At 36.4% G+C, this 21,833-nt stretch overlaps 2 protein-coding genes across 4 annotated transcripts in view; one reads left to right on the top strand and one right to left on the bottom strand.

The window, feature by feature from the left end:
• Positions 1-21,252, bottom strand: part of st3gal5 (ST3 beta-galactoside alpha-2,3-sialyltransferase 5) — a 47,904-nt gene extending 26,652 nt beyond the window's left edge. Inside the window, exons 1-3 of one of the 3 annotated variants that reach the window (XM_067390766.1) lie at positions 20,273-21,250; positions 679-805; positions 438-558 (exon numbers count right to left, since the gene is read on the bottom strand). In XM_067390766.1, the coding sequence (XP_067246867.1) occupies positions 438-558; positions 679-716 (159 nt within the window). In that variant the 5' untranslated portion in view covers positions 717-805; positions 20,273-21,250. Of the gene's footprint in view, positions 1-437; positions 559-678; positions 806-20,272 lie in introns of all 3 variants that reach the window. The other 2 variants (XM_067390767.1, XM_067390769.1) reach the window with 2 other exon arrangements.
• Positions 1,993-3,959, top strand: LOC137031445 (E3 SUMO-protein ligase ZBED1-like). The gene is made up of 2 exons (XM_067402430.1): positions 1,993-2,461; positions 2,938-3,959. Exons 1-2 carry the CDS (start codon positions 1,993-1,995, stop codon positions 3,957-3,959), a joined length of 1,491 nt encoding a protein of 496 aa, XP_067258531.1.
• Positions 21,253-21,833: the final 581 nt, after the last annotated feature.

The following is a 21,833-nucleotide window of genomic DNA, read 5'->3' as shown; positions in this document are numbered from 1 at the left end:
AATCATTTAATACTTACTATTTTCCACACTGTAAAATAATAAAGTCAATAAAACTATAAAATATCACTAATAGAAGTATGGGAATCATCCAGTGACCCAAAATAAAAATTATCAATTCAAAAAGTCATACATAGGCAGAATTAATATTCAAAGCACCCCAATAGTTGTGATGAACCAAATAAATTTTAGGACATTGGTCATCATTAATATCACTTCTGTGGTGTGAAGTGAATCAACACCACAGAATAATAATAAAATAAATAAACAGTGTTCATTACTTGTGATTAATGTCATTTTGAATTCGTCACACATTTTTATTCGGTTAACCCCACAGAATATTAAATTAATATATATTAATATTAAATACTAAATTAAATTGGACCATGGTGTAGATACTTCCAGAATCTGATGTAAAATTAAATTAAATGAAGACATACCTCTCGGTATATGATGTCTACTGGTACTTCAACAGGCTTTGGGTCCGTGTGAAAGAGAGGCAGTTTTAAAAGTGCCAGTGAAAGCATTGCCAAGCTCAGAAGAGAAATAAGCAGCCTTTTGCTGAGGTAAAAAAGGTCAGGTAATTAACAACATCAATAACATGACATTTTTAGGTGAATTAATGTTTTAATGGTCTATGGGTAAGGAAGACATTTTAATATTATTATGTCTACTGTTTACCTGGGATGACAAAGCCATGGTTTGACAGTTCTCCTCATTATGGTATGTGACCACCAAGTCCTCTCTTTATTTCTGCTGCCTAAAAAGGATCACAATGCACAGTGCTTCCGCATGTGACTGATGATACCTAAAAGAGGAACAAACCAGACGGATCACTTAAAATAGCACAAACACGCACAAAAAAAGCGGTGTTAATGCATGTAGTAATGCATTTTAAAGTGTTCAGACTTGGCAGGTTTGGTTTGATTAAAATTAATTCAAATGAGATTGCTCTGTTAGTGTGGTTCATTTAAGTGTGAACGCTCCACGATCCAAACCCTGGTGCTGAGGTGGGTCTCAGTTCGCTTCCAAACAAACTCCAGTGCGGTTCGACTGAACTATGAACTTAACAGAGGCCAAAAACATCTAAAAACAAACCAAAAACAGGATGCAATGTCAAATTTTTGGGGACTTTGTTTTTTTGATAATTTTTAGTTTTGGTCTTAAAATGACAGTGTGAACACTAAGCCAGGACTATGAATCAGGGGCGTTTCCTCCAAGGAGGTAAGGGAGGCAATGCCTCTTCAAAAAAAAAAAAAAAAAAAAAAAAACTGGATTAGGGCTGGGTATACTCGATACATCGCGGCTTGTAGTCCGTGCGATGTAGAAAATTACTATATCCTGAAACTCGCGGACATTTTTTTTCCTTTGTTTTTCCCCCCTCTTGTCCTGTCCAGCATCGAAGCGCAAGCATAATGATCACCTTGATAACCTAAGTTAAGAAGCTTATTTTATTTTATTTTTGATGCTTTTTGTTTGTAGATTAACTTTTACATACTCGCGGTCTTTCCCTCTCACAGAGAGACAAAACAAACGCACATAGTTACAAACGTCAGTCTGTCGCGCATGCAACGTCATACGCCCTCGACCAGCAGAAAGATAGCGGCAGCAGGTGCTAACGGTTACACATGGAGGACGACGAATTAATAAAAAAAAGAAACAGCACAGGATCCATCATCTGGCGGTGGTTTGGATTCAAGAAGGAAGATGTTGAACAAACAACGGTGATATGCAAAATCTGTCGCAAAAGCATCGCTTCAAAATGTAGCAGTACATCAAATTTATATCACCATTTGAGAACCCACCCGCTAGAAAATGAAGAGTGCTTGAAACTCCGCACGACAACATCTCAGAGCGGTGCAATATCAAAGAAAGTGCCTAAGCAACCAGCAACTGAGTCTGGCCTCTTCTATTTCCAGATCAACGCCGTACGACAAAAACAGTAAAAAACAGAAGGAGATAACATGTGCAGTAACCCACCACATTGCGAAAGACATGGCCCCGGTTAATGTTGTTGAAAAGCCCGGGTTCAGAAAGCTCATTAACACACTTGACCCAAGATATAATCTGCCGGGTCGCAAACATTTTGCAGAGAAAGCGCTGCCTGAGTTGTACATTAAAGTGAGGGAAGAGCTGGCCAGTCAGCTTGTAAATGTGACCCACTTCTCAACAACTGCCGACATATGGAGCAGCCGAACATGTGAGCCATATCTCAGTTTGACGGTCCACTATATAGACAATTGGAAGTTGAAAAGCAAGTGCCTTCAGACGAGCTTTCTTCCTGAGGATCACACTGGTGGGATCATCGCACAAGGCCTGCAAGATGCTCTCATGTCATGGAATTTAAATGAAGCTCGTCAGGTGTGCATCACCACCGATAACGGCGCTAACATCGTCAAAGCTGTGAGCCTGAACAACTGGACACGTCTACAGTGTTTTGGCCATCGCCTGCATCTTGCAATTGGTGAGTGTTTTTTACCACTGTGATAAAATAGTAATTATCTTTATTGATATATGAGTAGGGCTGTCACTTTTGTGAAAAAATCATTTTCGATTTTTAAGACACAAGTGTTCATTGAATCGATTGTAAAATCGATTTTCCATGTCTAAAAAAAGACGTTTCCTTTTTCAACGTCAAATAACGGACGAACGTAAAGAGAGCGCTGGAAACGCACAAGTCAGCAATATTTCTTATTGGCATGAAGTTTCGTTCAGAATAACAAACAGCAACAGGAGTGCAAATTCTCGAAAAAAATATATATGCAGAGGGGACGGCTGCCATAACAAAACATTTTTTGATAGCATCTTCACTTTTACACAGTACTATATAAATAAATAATTACCAAGAATTAGTTTAGTGTTAGGCTGAGTGGATTTCTTCACAATTACTATACCCTTTTAAATTATTATAACATTTTAAATGTTTGTTTTCATTCTCAGAGAGAAGCATGAAGGACCCCCGTATTGACCGTGCTGTTGCTGTGTGCAAGAAGGTAGTGAGCAGCTTCTCTTTCAGTTGGAAGAGGAGGAGAGACCTGGCCACAGCGCAGCAAGAGCTAAATCTCCCGGCACACCAGCTCATCAGTGAGTCTCCTACCAGGTGGGGATCCCGAGAGAAGATGATTGAGCGGGTACTGGAGCAGGAGCAAGCTATTTCTCAAGTCTTGGCTGCAGACAAGAAAACCCGGCATCTCGTTCTCACCTGGCAAGACCTGGAAGTTCTAGAGTCAGTGCACAAGGCTCTCAAACCTCTCCTGGAATTCACCGACGCTCTATCCGGTGAGAGCTATGTCACAGTGTCCTATGTCAAGCCTGTTCTCCATCTCTTCCAGTCCAGCCTCTTGGCACGTCAGGAGAATGACACCCCACTGACCCAGTCTATCAAAGCCTCCATCCTGGATTACCTAAGGGAGAAGTATTCTGATCCTTCCACTAACGACCTGCTGGACATGGCAGGCTTAGTGGATCCCAGGTTCAAGATAACATACTGCACAGAAAAAAAGGTGGATGCCATCAAGAGCAGAGCCATAACCGAGATGGAGGCAATGCTCTATGAGACTGACCAGGGCACAGCTGAGTTGGCTGCTTCACTGCCTCAAGATGCAACAACGGTATCACAGCCAGAAGAGCCACTAAGAAAGAAATCCCTGGGCAGCTTCTTTAAAACTGCAGCAACATCTTCCACCACACTGTCGCAGAGAGAGCTTATTGAAAAAGAGTTGTCTGCCTACTTGCAGTCTGTTAATGTTGACAGTGAAGCAAATCCATTGCAGTGGTGGAACGACCATGAGGAAATGTTCCCAAACCTGAAAAATGTGGCAAAAAAATATCTGTGTGTGCCCGCCACCAGTTCCCCATCGGAAAGGGTATTTAGTACCAGTGGTAATATAGTTACATGCCATCGAGCATCTCTCAAACCAGACGCCGTTGATAGGCTTGTGTTTTTGGCACAAAACCTCTAAACAACCTGGTATTCCCTGGTTGTTGTAACAAAGGGACAACATAGTATGCACGAAATACAACTACATATTTTTTTACTTTTTATTTGTGCCATATTTCATGCAGAAGAAACCAAAACTAAAGCTGCAAACTTTTCCATAATGGACCAGATTCACCTTTTGTGAATTGTTTTATGTTTAGGTATTGTGTTTGAAACCATAGGATTGTTTATTAAAAAACTAAAAGGAGGGTCATTTTTATAAATACACTTTCTTTTCCAACATTTGATTTCCTATTATTCAGCTATTTTTTATTTTACTGATTTTGAAATTACCTGTGACATCCTGCACAAAAGCGCATTATATATATTTGTTTTAAATATCCTAGTGGCATTATGCACAACAGGTGCACTTAAATTTAGTGTTGTTTTGAAATGTCATCTTAATGACAACATGCACAAAAGGGCACTTTTTTATTTGTTTTAAATTATTGTAGTGGCATTATGTACAAGAAGTGCACTTTAATTTTGTGTTTTGAAATGTTGACTCTGACAATTTTGCACAAAACATGCACTTTCTGTTGACAATTTTATGTTAGTGCCACTCACTGTTTAATAAATACAATTGTTAACTTTGACTTAGTTGTGATATCCCCTTTTTTGCATGAAAGTTTAAAATTAGCATATATTAATGCTGTATGAACAAGAATGTTTTAATGTAGACATAGAGAATCATCATACTGGTGTGATTGTATGCATCAAAGTTTTAATTCAAGGCTCAGGCAAAATATCGAGATATATATCGTGACATGGCCTAAAAATATTGCGGTATTTATAAAAGGCCATATCGCCCAGCCCTAAACTGGATGAGAAAATAATTGATATTACAAATATAAAACAATGCAAATTAGGGATGCACCGATATGATTTTTTGGGGCCGATACCAAATTTAACAAACAATTATTGGCTGATACTGATATTTGTCACTTCCTCTCTTATTTGAAATTTTGTCATCAAAATAGATAGTATTTTGATCATGTTTTAAATAAGCAAAGTTCAAAAACACGTGCATTAAAATATACTAGCAGGTTTATTGCTGCATCATCAAATAATTTTTAATGAACATGGATTGGATCCATTTAACGTTCAGCAGGCCTACATAAAGAACAGAACAAAGATACATATGAAATAAACAGTGCTTTTTAGGTAGGTTTAATAGTTTTAGGGACAAAGTAAACAAGTGTAAAATAACACTGCATATTCTTCACTGTATAAATAATATACACCTTAATCCTTTATTGTAACAGACTTTACTGTGATTAATCTTCTAATTTGTTTTTGTATACATTTCAATATTTTTTGTAAGTTTAAAGGTGCCATAGAATTGCAAATTGAATTTACCTCGGTTTAGTTGAACAACAAGAGTTCAGTACATGGAAATGACATACAGTGAGTCTCAAACACCACTGTTTCCTCCTTCTTATGTAAATCTCATTTGTTTAAAAGACCTCGAAGAACAGGTGAATCTCAACATAACACTGACTGTTACGTAACAGTCGGGATCATTAATATGTACACCCCCAATATTTGCATATGCCAGCTCATGTTCAAGGTATTAGACAAGGGCAGGCAGCATGAACGTCTGGACCTGTGCACAGCTGAATCAGACTCTCCAACAGTGTATACTGTTAGCTTTAGCCCATTAGCCACGGAGCATAGCCTCAAACTCATTCAGAATCAAATGTAAACATCCAAATAAATACTATACTCACATGATCTGATGCATGCATGCAGCATGTATGACGAACATTTTGTAACGATCCATTTTGAGGGTTATATTAGCTGTGTGAACTTTGTTTATGCAATGTATTAGAGTCGCAAGCTTGGGGGCGGGGAGCGCAAGGATTTAAAGGGGAAGCAGCCTGAATTGGCGCATTTATAATGATGCTCCAATATAGGCAGTTACAAAAATTAAAAAAAAAAAAAAAAAAATCTATGGGGTATTTTAACTGAAACTTTACAGACACATTCAGTGGACACATTAGACTTATATTACATCTTGCGAAAAAGCATTCTAGGGCACCTTTAAGTATGAGATCTGCCTTTACTAAGGCGGGTAATGGAGAGCACGCAGTTCTTCTGAGATATTTTGCAGATTTAAAGTTTGTCAGTTTATTAACCACCCCCTGAAAAGGCATACGATCTGTATGTATTTGTTTACTATTAGTTGTAATAAGTGTTTGAGTAATTTGCTGTATGTTGATGATAATGAAATGGAGAGAGAGAGTTTAATGCGCATTTCTTGTGCTCTGTATTGTTTAGCTTTTGTGGTGATGTTTTTGGAGTGAAAATGAATGCAATAAACTTCATAAAACATTAGTACATTAGAATAGTCATCATTCGGATGGGGTCCGCTACACTTATGAAATTTTCAAAAGTTATTTAATAGTGTGCAATCTTTTATTATTTGATTAACATTAAACCACAGACAGCAACGCTAGGATTATGCAACAGTCATTATACAGCTCAGTGCCTTCACGCAGTTGATTACTAAACCATTGGTTTGTTATATTGGCCGATGGTTGTAAACTGAGCAAAAATCTTCCGACAAATATCGTCGGCCGATACATCAGTGCATCCCTAATGCAAATATTACAAAATTTGACATTAAAAAGTGTAAAAGTCACAAATTTTTCAAAAGAAACACTGTCCAACAGCGACACCCACAGGTGAAGTTACAGCAGGAGTCCGAGTCTCTCGTGCATCCCTTCAGCTAATAGAAATAAAGCAGAACCCCTAAAGTGCAGAGGTGGAAGTAACGTCATCGTGTGTTTTCGGCCCAAGTATGTATGGACATGGTCGAACATGGTGACCTAGACTCTTTCTCGACATATATTCATGACATAAAGCTCCTTTAATCCAATCACTGCGCTGTAGTATGCATAATTTTTTATAATTTTGGTATTATGCATGAGGAAGTATCACTTCTCTCGCCTCGGTCTGTCATTCAGAGACGTATCGTTGGTGTTCGTTTCCTCAGTGCCACAAGACAATGTGTTTTCCTGCGACGCGACCAGAGCAGAGGTTTGTGTGCATGTGGATTATTTTGCTGTAATCTACCAGCATAAATGGAAAATATGTTCGCGTGAGACCGCATTACAGCAGAGAATTCAAATGTCACTAAAGTGCGGCTCATATCACCTCTAGCTGCGGTTAAACACGTGAGTCGTAGGCTCCGTTTCCTTCAGCACAGCACGTGTTTGTATTTTGCTCGCGATGCGGTCAGAACTGAATACGAACACATGAAAAATACGATTGTGATTGATAAACGCGCGATAAATGCACGCTCCGTGCATATGCTCGGTTTCAGCGCGGAGCTCCGCGTTGAGTTTAATAACACTAGCCACGTGGCACATACAGGGCTCTCAAGTTTTGGAGACAGGCTCCAAAATCGCTAAAAATAGGCTTCACTTGTCTCAATTGAGTTCCAATGGGGTCGCTGTGTCCATTTCTTTTTGGTCAAAACGGCTGTTCAGAACTCTATGGTGACGTCACGGACGCTACGTCCATATTTTTTTACAGTCTATGGTAAAATCACATTCCGTTACTGAAGACACCAACAATTTTAATTAACACTGAAACCTTTGACCGGCATATCGGTAGCCAATAAAATTATGCGATCATATATGGACCAATGAAAACCCTGATATTTTACCAGCGGCGCGTTCTCATTCTCTTATCTCCCTGACAGCGACTTTGACACACACCTGCCTCCTCCTGTTGTCACTTGTTTCAGTTACAGCGCAGGATTGCAGGTATTGCACATAATTTTAATCATACCCGCAGGTTTGTGGAGAGCGCATTATTGTAACACGACAGCACATTCATGTAATGGCAGAAAACGACCCAAGCGTGATCTCCGTGCTCTTAAACGTTGTCAAAAGTTATCAATCAGAATAGACTTCCATGCCTGACCAATGATTATGCTACAGGAAATCTTATTGGGTAAAAGTGAAATGCACCAGAAAGTCTCAACAAACAAAGGTGGATCTTTTATTTCTTTACAATGTAGATGTATGTTTCAGAATGAAACATACATTTACATTGTATGATGGGGGTAATTGAGAATGAATGGGGGAAAGTCAGGTGGGAGGAGGCATTGTGCTATGACTGGATATGATCGGTTATGATTGGATATGACTGGTTTGTGCGATAAATCCCGCCTCTTGTTTTCATGCGTGTTCTCTTCGAATCAGCCTAAATGAAGACACTGATGCCGTTAATGGGAAGACTAATTAAAAATTAATTAAGTAAACAACTCACCCCCTTAGCTACCGCATTGTCACGTCAAAAGCAAACTCGAAGTGGCAGAAAACATGATGGCTGCAGGATTTTTGTGTGAGCAATCATCATTTTTTTTCAGTGAGCATCTTCGTGTCTGTGACCACTGACCAGTGTGAACAAGCTTGATGACTGCTGAAAATAAATTGACTATTAAAAAGAAAAGCTGAACATTAGTTCAAAAATAATATATATTGTTTAAATTGTTACCGAGTTTACTATAATTTGGGAATAAATATAAACATGCGTAAAATCACTAACTTGATTAAATTTATACTTGGTTTTAGTAAATAGAACACTATATCTATCTCTCTTCATATGTAATGTTTATTTAACCAGGAAAATTGTGTAACAGGGACATAAATTTACATTTATGCTGCTATGAATCATTTTCTTTTTTGGTCCAAAAGAACCGAACTGTGAACAAGTGTGAACACACCCTTAAATCCTTTTTGTAAACAAACAAATTAAAACTAATAAAAATTCAAAAGTGCTTTTTACTGCACACATTCAAATCAGGTAAATTATGTTGAAATGTACAGTACCCATCCTAGGCCACAAACAGCCAGACACAGCCTCTCGCAAGAAGTGTGCAAGACTGTCCCATGTCTTAAAAATGCCCAAGTGCAGTGCCCTTAATGCACACTAAACCCACACTATCTTGAATACCACTTCTGAGCGGTATTCAAGGCTAAGCGTATCCCATCATGCATATTCGGGAACTCCCGTGCCCCGAAATCGCGAGATGTCAAGGAAAACATACGACTGTAAGTTAAATTATATGTATATAATACATATAATTTGGTAGTAAAATATAAAGTGTTGCGCATTTTATTGATGCAAAGATGATGGCCTATGTGTATTTTGTACATCATTTGCAACTTATCACTCAAAGAAGCACCACAATTTTAAAATAGTGTCTTCTGTTAGTTACATAGCGACCACTGAACAGACATTTAGAACTGTATTTTAAAATGCAGAGTATTGAAAATAAGAATTAAAAAAAAAAAAACGAAACGCTTGCATTTTTTAGAAAGACTATAAGTGTGTCCCATCGGGCAATCAAAAGTTCTACACACACTTCATGCCCACGTGAACACTTGGGCCAAATACAGGAAATATGTCATGTAAGACCGCAAGTGTGGGTATTTGGACAAGGCTAGACAGAGAAACACTTCCTGCTGCACTGTGATCACTATCTCAACATTGGCCTATTCAACTAAATTCCTAGCCTGGGTGCCAGCCCGAACCCCGCCCACAACATTTTTTGGACGGGAAGTTCGGTCTGGACTCGATCCATTGTGGAGTAATTAGAAGGCCGAGCCAATCAAATTGCTAGGGCGGGCTTTAATCGATGATGGACAGGCTATCTGCGGTTACGCAACCACCCACGTCATCAAAGAGCGCTTGGGTTGAATTGGTTTTCACCAACGATGACTGCAGCTGGAGAAGTAAGATGTTTAGATTCCGCTATCACGTCTGTAATAAAAGAAATCGACAGCGCATTCATTTTAAAAGACGAACAAAGAACCGCAATCAAGGCATTTGTCGATGGGAAAGATGTGTTTGCCGTCCTTCCAACGGGATTCGGCAAAAGTTTAAGTACAAGTTCAACATACGTCACTTACTGCGTTGCTCTGATTGGTTGTAGGTCTATCCAATTGAGTGCAGAGTTGTTGTTTTTTACTGGTTCAGTTAAGACACGCCCCATAATTCAAGTGCAATGGAGCAGTATCAGACTCTCATTCTGCCTAGAATATGAGTATGACGAAGTCAGGCTACTAAATTCCAACTATTAGAACCAAATTTTATGGCATTATCAAATACAGAAAAATTAAGTCATGTTCTGGGAGAAAACTCCAACTTGATTGCAACAGCAGCAAAATACGTAACAGCTTGTCACAATCTAAGAGTCAGGCAGTGGACAAAACTAGAGTCAGAAATATTTTTAACGTCTAATGTACAGGTTTTTTTTTGTTTTTGTTTTTTAAACATTTTAGAGAATAACGATTATCCAATGAATAACTCTTCACTCTTTAACCTATTAAAACAGATTATAAATCTATTAAAACTGTAGTTTAAAATGAAGTATTACATTTCTGCAAAGTTGATATGACTTCCTGTCTTTAATTTGATGCATCTGATGCTTTTTATAAATAAAATTATTTTTGTAATATGAAGATTAAAATTAACATGAAAGACTACTAATTTTAAACTAAAACAGTTTAGTAACAGTGCACTTTTTTATTTCTTGCACTTTCAAACCCCTCTATTTATTGGTGTATAAATACCATTGTTTTCTATGCAAGGAGGGACTGATTGTTATTAATAAAATGGTTTGTTAAGTTCAGTGGTGTAGTAAAAAAATGGATGACCAGTAATTTCCTACTACTAAATTTAGAAAAAACAGAGATTGTAATTTTTGGACCAAAAACTTCTTCACATAATAACGTAGAATACTGTCTAACACTTGATGGCTGCTCTGTTAAGTCTTCGCCGTCAGCTAGGAACCTGGGTGTGCTCTTTGATACCAATCTTTCATTTGAAGGCCATGTTACTGTAAAACCGCATTCTTCCATCTTAAAAATATATCTAAACTACGACATATGCTCTCAATGAAAAATGCAGAACAGTTAGTTCACGCTTTCATGACCTCAAGGCTAGATTACTGTAACACTATTTGGTGGTTGTTCTGCTCGCCTGATAAATAAACTACAGCTCATACAAACTTCTTTCAAACCCCTCTATGTAGTGGTGTATAAATAAGATTTGTTTTCTATGCAAGGAGGGAGTGATTGTTATTAATAAAATGGTTATTAATAAAATGGTTTAACAAAATCACTCTCACGGACCTTCTCCGGGACTGTTCCTGGCTGGTGGAATGACCTACCACGCTCTATCCGAGCAGCCGAGTCTCTAGCCATTTTCAAAAAAATGCTAAAGACGTATCTTTTTCGTCAGCACTTGACCCAGTAGTAGTAGAACTTACCTTGACTAATATTCTTCTCCTATCTGTGTATTTATTTATTAAAAAAAAAAAAAAAAAAAAAAATTTTTTCGCTATGAGCACTTTACTGACATAACTGTGACTTCACTCAGCACTTACATACTGTTGTTGTCATGTTGATTTAATTGATTCTACTACTCTCATTTGTAAGTCGCTTTGGATAAAAGCGTCTGCTAAATGACTAAATGTAAATGTAAATGTAATGTTTGTTCAGTTCAGTGGTGTTGTAATCGTGTCAAAAACGGAAGTACAACAGTAAATAAATATCAGTTCTGCATATTGGTTATCGGCACATAAACACAAATTATCACTTCTAAAAAAAATAAATGAAAAAAAAAATCAATATCGGTCAATCACTATTACAGAGGCATCAAATTAAAATTTCCTCATAATTTACTTATTCAACTTATGGAAAAAACGGGACTGGCACCGCGTTCATTCCATAAGTTGAGTAGGGAAGGTGTAGGACATACAGCGTAAGTTTTTTGAAGAATACGGAAGTGCGGTCTGGCGGAAGCAATTGCGAGGCGATCATTTGTGTTTATAAACCATACTTAATCTTCATTTAACAGATTCTTTCAAATACACCAATTCATACAGTAATGAAACAGTATTTATGAGTGAGTCATTGAAATTAATATTTTGTCAGAACCTCTAGTAAATTACGTTATTTCGTTTAGTTGTCAGTAAGAATCATGATCTCATTTTGAAACAAACAAAAAAAAGTGTTAATTTATCCAGAATTGTGCAACTAAGTTTCTTTAACACTTAATTTAATTTAATCTTCATATAAAATATAAGAAAGATTTGTTTACAATTTACTTATTTATTTTGTTTTGTTTTACTTATTTATCTTTGTTTGCCTTAATTAAAAATGCATTTGTTAAATTCAAACATTTTTTTTTCTACTGGTCTTTTTTTTTAAAGTTATAAAAATTCTCTCAAAAATTATTGATACCGAACAATATGAGACACTATATTGTGATCTTTTTTTTTAGCTGTATAGCCCAGCCCTAGAACCCACTATTCAAGTAACTGCTGCCCCCGAATCGGCGTTAATTTGAAAGTAAAATGCACACGACCACATGGGCATGCATAAAGGCGTCTACTGCTGAAGAGCATTTTAAGTTCATTCCTATGGAAGCTCAACTTCCATATAAATTAATTTAAAACGTTCGCTCTGCTCTGCACTGTTATGAATGCCCGTGCGGCCGTGGACATTTTACTTTTGCTTTCAAATTAGCAATTTAAAATTGAGGCGCAAAAGAGAAACCGTGTATTTATATAGCAATTTTATTTATATTAAAATTTGAAATAAACCACTCAATTCATGGATTAGTTTTACAATCCCTTTATGAACTTTTTGAAGCGTCAAAGAGGTAGTTGCGTAGCGGGTTATGGAGGGAAATAAACCTTTAAAACTTCATCAAAATCTTTATTTGTGTTCAGAAGATGAATGAAAGTCTTACGAGTTTGAAACAACATGAGGATGAGTAAATGATGACAGAATTTTCATCTTTAAATTAAATCTCTTCTTCTTACTCAGCACCTCATAGTTTACTGTTCTCTGTAGCAACATAAAGTAATACATTTATCCACATATGGAAAAAAAAAAAGAAAAAAAGTTTTTCCTAGTTTTTCCCCCAAAAAAGTTTTTCCCAATGTTTCAAGAAATCATGTATTTCCTGAAATCAAGAAATCTTTCAAGAAATCATTTATTTCCTGCAATGCATATAGATCTCCTATAACTTAGGAACCAATTTCAGAAACATTCAAAACAAGTATCATCATCATCCACTATCTCATTGTCATTACTCATTTCAAAGCCCTATAACATTTCAGGTTGTTGCTCAATTTTATTTCCACTTATCTCACCAATCACTGCTTCTGCACCTACTCCACTTACTTTTGCTATAACTGTATCTTCACTAGCTATCTTCATTCCCTCAGTATTCCTTTTATTAGTTCACAGTAACAGTAGGCCTATTACTCTGCCTGAGATGGGTGTACTTCCGATATTTAAAACATGGTCACAAGCATTATGAGTGGACATGCAACGCTCTAATGACCAATGTCTTAAAGCATTTCATACTTCAGGTATGCACATATACTACATATGATTTTCCTTCATGCCACATTCTGAAAGAAACATCCAACTCTGGATCATTCAGAAACATAAAAACTTGCACATGCTATTATATTATATTATTATATTATATATACTATATACTTATTATATGGCACAAAGACAATTTGAAACATTCAATTAAAATTGTTAAAACTGAAAAATCTTCTATTTGGCTTGAAGTGAAATCTGTCATATCACAGTCTACAGTCTACTGTATATTCCACCTCATGACTCTCCCTATTATGAAGAGCAAAGCTTTTCCAAACTACAGACTGACATCTTTCACTTTCAGTCCAGAGGAAATTGATTATGTAAATATTGTAGATACTCATCAAGTATCACACCAAGAAACAGTTATGATAGTTTAGTCAACATGAATGGAAAGCAAAGGATACATAATTAATGGCATAACTAGAGGAGATACATTAGGTAGATTCACCTATTGCTCCAGATTAGGAACCAGTGTGGTTGATTAATCAATAACAGATATTGATCCAAATTTTATTAATGCCTTCACAGACAGGCTTTACCTGAAACCACCATGTGAAAGGAGCAACACTTGAATCTGAAAAAATGTTTCCTTTGAAACCTAAACTTATGGAACCAATCCAGCTCTGAACAATTCAAAGAAAACAAAAACAATCCTACTATATTAACAATGCTGGATGACTTTATATCCACTAATTTCACCTTAGATTTTAATGGGATAAATTTAGCAACAAAAAACTTAAATGACATTTTCATAAACATAAAACAAATCAACAGAAAATAAGAAAGGATGTTTGGTTTGATGATGAATGTGCAAGTCTCAGAACAGAACTAAGAAGACTTTCTAACAAAAAGCACAAAGATCCATCCAGCCAGACATTACGGCTTACTGTCTGAAAAATTACAAGTGACTATTGTGGAACAAAAGAGAAAATTATTTTATAACTAAAATTGATGAAATTGATGAATCTTGAAAAACCCAAATCAGAAATATCATTTGGAACAATGGCACAATTTGGAAATCTTGCTTCGTAAAATCTTTGTCAAAAAAATTAACATACTAACCTTAACCAGCCATTAGATAAACAATATCTGAAATAACAGAGCATATTAAAAGACTTAAATTAAAGAAAGCATGTGGTCAAGATGACATTAGCAATGAAATGCTTAAACTCATCAGTCCCAGCATGAATAAAGCTCTAGGCAAATTTTTTAATCTGGTTTTATGGACCGGTAACTTCCCTGAGATCTGGTTTGAGGGACTGATCACCCCCATATTTAAAAAAAGGTGATCGATTTGACCCCAATACTTAGAGGCATCTGTGTGGGCAGTGCGTTAGGAAAACTGTTCTGCAGCATCATAAGCTGTATTGTCACACAGCTTGGATAAAATTATATAATTCAATAATAAAACCAATTCTTTTATATGGATGTGAAATTTGGGGACCAGTACAAAATTTTTGAAATTGGGATAGAACTTCAGTAGAAAAACTACAATTGGAAATTGGCAAAAACATTTTAACATTTTCACAGAAGCACATCCAATGACACCTGCAGGGCTGAATTAAGTTTGTACCCACTAAACATTGAGATCCGGAAGATGTGTTCAGATCTGGCATCACCTCCATCAGTCTGATCCAGATTTAGTCCAATATAAAGCCCTCCTCACCAATGAAACCTCAGCAGAATCTCATCCTCTAAACACACTCGCTCTTCAAGTTTTCCATGAAACTCAATTCCCAAATGACCACAGCTACAACCTCAAAACTATTATTAAAGAAATTGACAAAAATCTAAAAGATACTCATGATGAATCAAAAGCACATTTTGAACTCCAAAATAAACTCCAATGCGTTAGGAAAACTGTTCTGCAGCATCATAAGCTGTATTGTCACACACATCTCCACACACAACATTTTAAATACACTGTGTTCCAAATTATTATGCAAGTGACATATCAGTAAGATTTCAGTACAATAAACATTCAGATTTTAGTTTTTCTAAGAAAATGTTTGTTTGTTTATGTCTTTTTAGATAACTGGTATCAATCTCAGACAAAATAATTTGCCAGGTCTAGGGAAACCCTACTTAGAGGTTGTTCCATGGCAAATTATTTTGTCTGAGATTGATACCAGTTATCTAAAAAAGACATTGATAAATAAATCTTACTGATATGTCACTCACATAATAATTTATCATTTTTTTTACCAAAACAACGCACATCTGACCACATCTATTCTCTTCACACTCTAATTTACAAAAACACCAAGGACAAACAAAGGAAAATATTTGCATGTTTTTTAGATTTTAAAAAAGCATTCGACTCATTTTGGCATGACGGTTTACTGTACAAACTACTACAAATTGGCATTAGCGGGAAAACCTTTGATATACAATCCCTGTACACCAACAGTAAATATGTGGTGAAAATCAATAACCACAGAACAGTGTTTTTCCGGCAGGGACGTGGAGTGAGGCAGGGATGCAGTCCGCGTCAGACTCTATTTAACATCTACATAAATGATCTGGCATCAGCACTAGAGCGTTCTACTGTCCCCCGCCTCACTCTACACCACACAGAGGTCAGATGTCTGCTGTACCCGGATGATCTGATCCTGCTGTCCTGCACACCTGAGGGTCTCCAGCAAAGCCCGTCCCTGTTGGAACAGTACCGTCATGAGTGGGCCCTGACAGTCAGTCTGGCAAAAACCAGATTAATGGTGTTCAAAAAAAAAAAAAAACAGATCTCAGGGAAACAAACACCAGTTCACTTATAAAGGCCAGGTCCTACAGCATAGCACCAGCTACTGTTATCTGGGCAGACATCAGCGCTTCGGGAAGCTTTGGTTTGGCTGTCACAACACTGAGCGAAAAGGCTCAGAGGGGTTTTAATGCTATAAATTCATGATGTGGTCACTTAAAATTACCCATTAAAACTTGGATAAAATTATATAATTCAATAATAAAACCAATTCTTTTATATGGATGTGAAATTTGGGGACCAGTACAAAATTTTTGAAATTGGGATAGAACTTCAGTAGAAAAACTACAATTGGAAATTGGCAAAAACTTTTTAACATTTTCACAGAAGCACATCCAATGACACCTGCAGGGCTGAATTAAGTTTGTACCCACTAAACATTGAGATCCGGAAGATGTGTTCAGATCTGGCATCACCTCCATCAGTCTGATCCAGATTTAGTCCAATATAAAGCCCTCCTCACCAATGAAACCTCAGCAGAATCTCATCCTCTAAACACACTCGCTCTTCAAGTTTTCCATGAAACTCAATTCCCAAATGACCACAGCTACAACCTCAAAACTATTATTAAAGAAATTGACAAAAATCTAAAAGATACTCATGATGAATCAAAAGCACATTTTGAACTCCAAAATAAACTCCAATGTCACTCGACCCTAAATAGAACCACTAAATTGGCAAATTATCTATTAATGAAACAATTTCAAGAAAGACAAATCCTCTCCAAATACAGTGGCAAGAAAAAGTATGTGAACCACTTGCAGAATCTGTGAAAATGTGAATAATTTTAATAAAATAAGAGAGATCATACAAAATGCATGTTATTTTTTGTTTAGTACTGTCCTGAGTAAGATATTTTACATGAAAGATGTTTGCATTTAGTTCACAAGACAAAATAGCAGCTGAATTTATTAAAGGTGCCATCGAACGTTTTTTTACAAGATGTAATATAAGTCTAAGGTGTCCCCTGAATGTGTCTGTGAGGTTTCAGCTCAAAATACCCCTTTTTTTTTTATGAATTTTTTAACTGCCTGTTTTGGGGCATAATTAGAAATGCGCCGATTCAGGTTGCGGCCCCTTTAAATGCTCACACTCCCCGCCCACGGAGCTCGCGCTTACCTTAAACAGTGCATAAACAAAGTTTACACAGCTAATATAACCCTCAAAATGGATCTTTACAAAGTGTTCGTCATGCATCGGATTATGTGAGTATTGTATTTATTTGGATGTTTACATTTGATTCTGAATGAATTTGAGGCTGTGATCTGTGGCTAACGGGCTAATGCTACACTGTTGGAGAGATTTATAAAGAATGAAGTTGCGTTTATGAATTATACAGACTGCAAGTGTTTAATAATGAAAATAGCGACAGCTCTTGTCTCCGTGAATACAGTAAGAAAACAATGGTAACTTTAACCACATTTAACAGTACATTAGCAACATGCTAATGAAACATTTAGAAAGACAGTTTACAAATATCACTAAAAATATCATGTTATCATGGATCATGTCAGTTGTTATTGCTCCATCTGCCATTTTTCGCTATTGTTCTTGCTTGCTTACCTAGTCTGATGATTCTGCTGTGCACATCCAGAAGTTAATACTGGCTGCCCTTGTGTAATTCCTTGAACATGAGCTGGCATATGCAAATATTGGGGGCATATGCAAATATTGGGGGCATACACCCCGACTTTTATGTAACAGTCTGTGTTATGTTGAGATTTGCCTGTTCGTCTGAGGTCTTTTAAACAAATGAGATTCATATAAGGAGGAGGAAACAATGGTGTTTGAGACTCTCACTGTATGTCATTTCCATGTACTGAACTCTTGTTATTTAACTATGCCAAGATAAAATTACATTTTTAATTCTAGGGCACCTTTAAAAAAAACCAATACATAAGTATGTGAAACACTGATTCTTAATACTGTGTGTCGTTACCTGGAGGATCTATGACTGTTTGTTTGTTTTGTGATGGTTGTTCATGAGTCTCTTGTTTGTCCTGAGCAGTTAAACTGAGCTCTGTTCTTCAGAAAAATCCTCTGGGTCCTGCAGATTCTTCAGTTTTCAAGCATTTTTTGCATATTTGAACCCTTTACAACAGTGACTGAATAATTTTGAGATCCGTGTTTTCATACCGAGGACAATTGAGGGACTCAAACACAACTATTAAAAAAGGTTCAAACATTCACTGATGCTCCATAAAAAAACATAATGCATTAAGAGTCAGGGGTGAAAACCTTTGAACAGGATGAAGATGTCACAATTTTTCTTATTTTGTTTAAATATTATTGTTTTTCATTTAGTACTGCCCTTCGGAAGCAACAGAAGATACTTGCATGTTTCCTGGAAAAAAAATTAAGTACAGTTTACCTTGATATTTGAATTCAAAAGTTTTCACCCCCGCTCTTAATGCATCGTGTTCCCTTCTGGAGAATCAGTGAATGTTTGAACCTTTTTTAATAGTTGAGTTTGAGTCCCTCAATTGTCCTCAGTGTGAAAAGATGGATCTCAAAATCATTAGGTCACTGCTGTAAAGGGTTCAAATATGCAAAAAATGCTTGAAAACTGAAGAATCTGCAAGACCTTAAATGATTTTTCTGAAGAACAGAGCTCAGTTTAACTGCTCAGAACAAACAAGGAACTCATGAACAACCATCACAAAACAAAAAAACAGTCATAGATCCTCCAGGTAACCACACACAGTAGGCTATTAAGAATCAATGGTTCACATATTTAAGAATGGGGCCATTTTAATAAATTCAGCTATTGTTTTGTCTTGTGAACTAAATGCAAACATCTTTTATGTAAAATATCTTACTCATGACAGTACTGAACAAAAAATAACATGCATTTTGTATGATCTCTCTAATTTTATTAAAATTATTCACATATTCTGCAAGCGGTTCACATACTTTTTGTTGCCACTGTACAGATTAAGTGACCATGATCTAGAAATAAGAGGAAGACAGACAATCATGGACAGCGAGAGAGAGCAGAGGATCTATACTGTGATCTACAGCACATAGAGGATGAGAAACACTTTCTACTCATCTGTCCTAAATATCAAAATGTAAGAGAAACAACCTTTGAAGCTGCACTGAAACTGTAATTTTGACCTTCAACCGTTTGGAGGCCAATGAAGTCCACTATAAGAAGAATAATCCTGGAGTGTTTTCATCAAAAACCTTAATTTCTTTTCGACTGAAGAAAGAAAGACATGAACATCTTGGATGACATGGGGGTGAGTAAATTTTCAGGAAAATTTTATTTGAAAGTAGACTAATCATTTAAGTCAAAAAGATATTTATAAAAACATAATGACATATTTCATTTATCATATCATTTCACTACTCAAGTGTCTGGTGACCCCAAACAGGGTTTACTCACTACATTTCAAAAAACAGCTAATTTGGTTTATATGGTATATTGCACATCACAATAGCACCCAAACTATGGCAAGCTGTTTAGACTTTTATTCGTTCTCAGGATATGAATTCTTGATAACAATTCAATACTTGATATCAATAATTCAATTTTAGATATCAGATACTTCTTGATACTAGTAACAATGGCAATTTGATATGAGGAATAACATTTCCTCTAGTAACAATGTTAATTTTTGATATCAACAATTCAATTTTCACTAGTTATAATGCAAATGTTTGATATCAAGAATTCTTGATATCTGTAATTGTATTTTCACTAGTGAAATGTTACCATAGGTTGCCATTCAAATTCAATTGTTGATATCATGAATTGATTTCTTACTAGTTGAAATTCCAATTTCACATATCAGAAATACAGTTCTTACTAGTAAAATTCATAATTTTTGATATCAATAATCGTTACTAGTAAAAATGTGAATTGTAGACATATTAAGAATTCAATTGGCACTAGTCAGTTCTTGATATTAAAATTGCCATTGTTAATAGTGGGAAATGTAATTCCTGATGTCAAGAATTGAATTGATGATATCAAGAATTCATATCCAGAGAATGAATAAAAGTCCAAACGGCTTGCCATACACAAATAGTTTATCGATAAAGTAGCATGCTCTCGTTTACACCTGACTTGAATTAGTATAATAATGGTAAATCATCATTCACACTTACCTTTAGCTTTGTGTTCTCATAAGGATCCACATACTGAGCTAACTGATTCTCCGATGTCGATGTAACGTTAGCTGTTATACATTTTTCTAACAGCGTGGGAATTTTCGAATGCACTGATCAACGCCGCATCAAAAAAAAAAAAAAAAAAAAAAAAAAAAAACACACACACACAAACAGAATCTTAAGATTGTATCATGATCTCCCGAGATGTAACATACAAGCCATTGTACAGATCTAGGCCAAAAGTGTGTCGACGCCACTGTTCAATAAGCAAAACAATCGAAGGCGCTAAAGGAAATTCACAACTCATTCCACGACGTGAGTAAGCTTTTTGATGCAAAAACGAATTACCTATCGCTTCCTGGTGCGCACAGTCACGTTATCTAATTAATATTCATTAGTCAAGAGTCCCACTTTTTTTACAGTCTGTGGTCCCACTGTGTTTACGCCTAATGTTTACACCTTACACTGTAGCCGAAAGAAACCTGCTCAGTGCCGATTAAATGCCTCTCTATGGGGCTATTATAATTATACACACGATTACAGTTAGGATATGCAAAGAAAATATACTGTGTTAATTTACTGTGTCACTGTTGTAAACCCAGCTAGTATAATCACAATAAAATTCTGCAATATTTAGCTAAATATTTAACAACTGCAAGCATCCAAAAAAATATGATGCATAAACTAAACTCAACAGAAACTCGAAACGAGAGACATGACGTTTTTCGATTGATATCTCCATAAAGTTGCATTTATCCAGACAGAACCAGATCAGCAGTATGTTTAGGTGATTGTCAGCTCTGCCCTAACTTCCGGTCTGAGACTGCTCGCCTGGATGCTATCCTGAAACAAGATTTTTCCAGCAGACCTGCAGCGCCCGCAGTTTCAGGACATCAGCAGCGCCAGGCTTGTCTGGCTATCACCAAGTGTCGAGACAAAACGTGCCTTCACTAGACCCTTTTCACATGACGTCACACAGCTTCCGTTAGGACTCGAAGCAGTGTATCCTCACTTCCGTCAGCATAGTGGAATACTAGCGCGACTCGAATGAAGTGCACTCAATATTTGTACATATGCCACAAATGTGGTTAAAGGATAACTGTAGTCGCCTAATTTCATGTACATTCAAGGTGAGGTATTTGGCAGCCGCAGATCTCAAACAAACTTACCGATCGGCGCGATTTGCTGCTTGAAGTCAGAGGAGTTGAATACATAACAGTTACTGAGGCCATGCAATTTGCTGCCCATATCTTGCAAACTTTGCTGTCTTTATTGCAGATGAAGCTGTTTATATACATTTGTGAAATAAACGCATGTTTCCAACATTTACATGCAGTAAAAAACTAATCATTCAAAGCTTAATGTACTACTTCAGTGCCTACAGGTCTATGTACAATGAAGATCAACATAAGCTTATTCTTTTTAAATATCAAAGTCTATACTTTTATTTCGATAAATATGACACATAATAATGCAAATTGTGTTTAATATAATACTATTTCTACATGAAGACTGTAATGTAAAAACTTACTCATGTACATGGCATTTTTACCATAGT

The sequence above is a fragment of the Chanodichthys erythropterus genome, chromosome 1 (genome assembly GCF_024489055.1).
Source record: "Chanodichthys erythropterus isolate Z2021 chromosome 1, ASM2448905v1, whole genome shotgun sequence".
Taxonomy (NCBI): Eukaryota; Metazoa; Chordata; class Actinopteri; order Cypriniformes; family Xenocyprididae; genus Chanodichthys; species Chanodichthys erythropterus.
This window is presented reverse-complemented; position numbering and strand designations above follow the sequence as displayed.

Bases quoted from the DNA above. Each gene is read 5' to 3' on its own strand.
- LOC137031445 (XM_067402430.1), top strand. From the start codon at position 1,993: ATGGCCCCGGTTAATGTTGTTGAAAAGCCCGGGTTCAGAAAGCTCATT. The intron at 2,462-2,937 runs GTGAGTGTTTTT...TTTCATTCTCAG, and splicing joins TCGCCTGCATCTTGCAATTG to AGAGAAGCATGAAGGACCCC.